The sequence below is a fragment of the Anarrhichthys ocellatus genome, unplaced genomic scaffold (assembly GCF_004355925.1).
Source record: "Anarrhichthys ocellatus isolate YVR2014 unplaced genomic scaffold, GSC_Weel_1.0 scaffold144, whole genome shotgun sequence".
Lineage (NCBI taxonomy): Eukaryota > Metazoa > Chordata > Actinopteri > Perciformes > Anarhichadidae > Anarrhichthys > Anarrhichthys ocellatus.
The window spans coordinates 269,392-274,255 of NW_022280174.1; the positions used below are offsets into that span (position 1 = coordinate 269,392).

Here is a 4,864-nt window from a genome sequence, read left to right on the forward strand (position 1 = left end):
CACACACACACACACACACACACACACACACACACACACTTTACTATCATCTATGTTCAACAGTTAGAGCTACCACTCCCTGTTTTTTGGAGCCAAAATCCAACTAATGTTTTAGATTTTTTTACTGACTGGTTATATGCAGTCAAAAAATGAAACGCAGCAAAACACTGTATATCTGCAGGGTTGTTACTAGGGTTACCAATGAGATGTCTGGCTTTAAAAGGGACGTATGCATTAATGCTGTAAGTGTACAGAAATACAGTATATAGAAATATGAATAAAGAACATGTAGTCGATCAAAGTGCATCAGACTGGTATCACAGCAGTAGTTACCTTGCCGTCTTTATCCACCCCTGATGTCTGGCCAGACGCCACGCGCACCTTGTCAGGATGGAGGGTAAGACTGCAGGAAGAACAAAAAGTGTTTAACCAAATAAATATAAGCGGTTGTACAGGGCTTTTGGACAAAACTCTATTCACATATATTGTCCAGTCGCAACATTTACATATATGTAATTGTATCCACCATGTCAAAATAACGAGTACACTTGTGATAAAATAAAGGGCAGTCTGTAACATATTCATACAGCGAGACATCTTTTGGTTGTGTTGGCTCTGTACTCCAAAACAAAACAACTACTACAGATTGAAGTGCTGACTCTAAATTTAGTTGCAGTGGAGGAATTGTAGACATTTCTATACATGGCCCCCCCAATTTTAGGAAAGTAAAAGTAATATTAAAAAAATAAAATAAACTTGAGGGTTCAGTGTGTAACATTTAGGGGGTCTATTAGCAGAAATATGTTTTCATTAGTGTACAATCAGCTGAAAATAATAATTATGTGTTTTCGTTAGCAGTGAAATAAGCTGTACCATCTGACATATTATCATCATATAATAGTAAATGTGTGAGAACATAGTTGCCTATTTATACATCCAGCAGACACAGACACAACATTAGCATTCAGAGTCCACCTGAAGAATGCATGTCCAATATTCACTCTCTTAGCTCTGGTTTTGGTCTCCACCAACTTCTGAGGAAAAAAATCTGTCTCTTTAGCACCTAAATGCTCCACCATAGCATAGAGGAGGCTGGCGCAGGTGGACAAGTTGTAAGTCAACTTTAACAACTCTTAAATCTACAGTAATACATCTTGTATTTTACACTACCCCCCATTGCTTTTATTTTTCTCTCTATATATAAAAAAAGCACACATCTATTCTACTTCCCATATATTCATGCAAAAATCATGGAACTTGTGAGGTGGCCAAGTCAGAAATTGGATCCATTTTCCCCGTGTTCCCTTGGCTTTTGGGCCCCAAAAGTTGGTGAAAATATCTATTTTATGTGCACTAGTAAAATTTGGCATCTCTAGCACTTATCATAAATTTGTCCAAAACACTCATACTGTATAAATGTGAAAATAAATATGCCTATATGATAGATGGTTGGTCTGAGAGCAGTTTAGAAACTATATACTCGGGTTCACCTCCCTGAGTACATGTGTGTTAATGCTTTGATCGTCTCATTATTTGGTCAGGTTGCTCATATTCATGGCTTCACGTTGAGAGCTTGGCAGTTAGGAACTAGGACTCAGTGTGATCTGTTGGGAAAACAGGCGTTGGAGTTCCATACACTCCACTGAAGGCTGTGTAAATGGTATTTGCATGATGATCACGACATCACGCAGTAGGGAAGTTCCCTGCCTCTGAGACCTGATGTGAACCTGTTTCCTTTTTTTCTTAGCTGTCAAAAGGGACATCAGATCAGAAATCGCTTCTTTTGTTTAGTGCTTAAAGTGGTTCAGAGACATGTGGTGACCTGCCAGCGGGCTGATTTCTTCTCCAAATCTCTGGTAAACACAATACTGCACCCGCCTCCAGCAGCCACATGAAGACTTGGGTGAGTTCTGTATTGGTTTACGCAAATAACTTTTTATTTGCCCTTGGCGTACAGGTGTGTTGATACCTCTTAACAGGGTTAGATGGACTTGATGTTGTGACAAGTTCTAGTGGTCTGTAATGATTTAAATATGTTTTAATAGAATTCATGTATGCCTGTATGTCCAAAGCTTTTCAACACACCACATGTTCTCAGGTGTCCAAAACTGAATCGATATGATAAAACAACGTGATCTCATGGGAAGGCGTATAAATAACAGGCCAATTTTAAGAACATTTAGCCTGTCATGTCAACTTTTCCGTGTCATTTAACGCAATGTTCTTGTGAATTAAGTTACGCTGCGTAAGTTAAATAGTCAAAAGTCGCATATGGATGGTTTTAAACAGGTGGTTACCATTGTGAATTTAAGCAAAACTACCCCGTTAGGTTTAGGAAAACGCATCTAGTTCAGCTCTTCAAGTAGAAGTACATAAGTATGTTTAATTTGATTTGCGGATGATAAAAACTGTCTACCACTGACCAGCGGACGCAATCGGTGTGTTTGCGATAGTGGCGTTGTGTGCGGTTGTTGATGTGGTAAAGCACGACCACACAGGCGATGAAGAACACCGCTTCACCCGTAGGAAGGAAGTACAGGTTGGCCCGGCAGTCCCGGCCCCGGTACCCATAGCTGGCATGGCAGAGTCAAGGTGACATTCATGTTAATCATTGGTCCATTTCATTCCTTCAAAGGAACAGTTCACCCAACAATGAAAACTGGGTCATTATCAACTAATCTGCATGTGAACATTTGAGGTTATACAAACTGTCCCTTTAAAAATATGACTCCCACAGCGTCACAGCAAACAGTTAATCTGCTCTCACAGACACTGGACAATTAGAGAGATACTTTCAAATACAGACAGTGTGGCTTTAATCCAGGAAACGAGCACACAGTGATATCAGCACTGTCCAAATGTAACATAACCCTCATGAATATAAACAAGAGGCTGAACACCGCTGTGGCGGTCTAGGAAGGATACACCCAGTCCAACTCCAGTCTCTCAGAGGGCGGCTCCATCTTCAGGTCTTCATAGTTCTGGATGTTAGAGGGGATGTACATGGTTATCGGCCGGCCTCGGATGAACATTTTGATTGACTGTTCTGGAAGACAAACACAGCAGAGGACCAGGAATGTAGTGGTGATACACAGAGAGGCAGACAAGGGCTTATTGTTTATTTCACCCGTATCAGAATCAGAATCAGAAACCGTTTATTGCCATGGTATGTTGAACATACAAGGAATTTGACATGACGGGTGGTGCATAACATTTAACAATCAACAACAATCAACATCCTATTCCTACTTCCTCTTACTACCATTTAGTGTACATTGTAAATGATCAACTACTGTCCGGGGCCTTTACCGAAGCTGCAGAGAGAGCCTTTATTATTTAAATATTGTTTTTTGAATTTACAATAGGTGTATCTACTCAACATTAAAAAAAAAAATCTGAAGATTTGCCTGAAATTGTACTTCAGTAGCTCAGTTTTTCCAAATAAAAGACTTGCAGGGTCTCAGAACTTGTGTTCACTCGCCTGTTGCACAAAGATCAAGTCAGCTTTTCCCAAGTGAGAAAAAAAGATTCTGTTGATTCATTTTCTACGTCTGATTCAAAATTGATTTCTCTCCTGTGTTTATGACTTAAGAAGTTTTTTTGTTTTTTTTTGTGTTTGTTCATTTCGGCCACAAGAGGCACCACTAGCTCATGTTCCAAATCGGACTAAAAGTATGAATGTTTTCCTCCAGATGAGTTTTAATTTTTTTCCCAACCACTCTAAAAAAACAGGTACATAAATGATGTGTTATGTTATGTAACATTACTGGCATGTCTATCTTTTGGCTAAAAATGTGTTTTAATCAGCGGTAAATTCAACATGAACTTAAAGGAGCAGTGTGTAGGATTTAGTGTAATCTAGCGATGAGGTTGCAGATTGCAACCAACTGGATATCCCATCCCATCACTACCCCTACACTATTACACTACATTACCCCTTCATTTACACGCATGTCGGAAAACTACGGTGGCCTTCAGGTAATGTAGAAACATAAGAGGCTCTCTTTGGAGCCAGTGTTTGGTTTGTCCGTTCTGGGCTACTGTAGAAACATGGCGGACTCCGAGAAGAGGATCCGCTCCCTGTCTAGATATGAAGGGCTCATTCTCAGCTAACGAAAGCACAACGACTTAGTTTCAGGTGGTTTTCCACTAATAAAACCACCTTGTTATGGATATTATCATCAATTTCTTCAATAAATCCTGCTAAATCCTACACACTGTTCCTTTAAACTGCCTTAATTGATCATTTAGGGGACTTTAGGGCAGCAGGAAAAGCTGAAAGAAAAAAACATTTGACATACATGAGTGTATCTCACTTTATAACGTTGTATCAGTTAACATGTTAGCAAACTTCGGAATTCTTTTCTGTCCACCTGATGAATCTAAATCCAGTATTCAGCATTGTTATACTCATCAGCTGCCAATAGATAACAGCAGGAAACTGGTGCCGCAGTGAATGGGTTATTGCTGGAAAAGTACAGCCTGCTTTGTTGATGCACTGCATAAAGAGAGCTACAGACATAAAGGGACATAATAGCAGGTCTACCTTGGCTGTAGGTTCCTCTTCTGGATCCGGGGGATCCTGTGTGAAAATGAAAGCATGAGGTTAGCCACACAAATAAACACCTAGATCCACTTAGCTTTAGGTCACAGCTGATTCCAGCCACAGCTGACCTAAGTTTAACATTAGGATCCCGTAGGATCTATTCCCATTCTTTTACGGAATAGATCTATGAGCTTTGAACTGCAAGCTGGGTTCTATTTTCCATTTATTTCAGGGAATTCTAACATGGCTCTCTTCCCTTGGCAATGGTTGTGTTATTTTATGAGACTGGGGTGGGGGGGGGGGGGGGGGGGGGGGGGG

The 4,864-nt window shown here is 40.2% G+C and overlaps 1 protein-coding gene across 3 annotated transcripts in view; it reads right to left on the reverse strand.

The window, feature by feature from the left end:
* eml3 (EMAP like 3) overlaps window positions 1-4,864 on the reverse strand; it is a 60,218-nt gene that overhangs the window by 13,031 nt on the left and 42,323 nt on the right. For all 3 annotated transcript variants that reach the window (XM_031877705.1, XM_031877706.1, XM_031877704.1), the window contains 4 exons: window positions 4,547-4,582; window positions 2,926-3,046; window positions 2,424-2,573; window positions 334-403 (listed from right to left, as the gene is read on the reverse strand). In XM_031877705.1, the coding sequence (XP_031733565.1) occupies window positions 334-403; window positions 2,424-2,573; window positions 2,926-3,046; window positions 4,547-4,582 (377 nt within the window). The remainder of the gene's footprint in view (window positions 1-333; window positions 404-2,423; window positions 2,574-2,925; window positions 3,047-4,546; window positions 4,583-4,864) is intronic.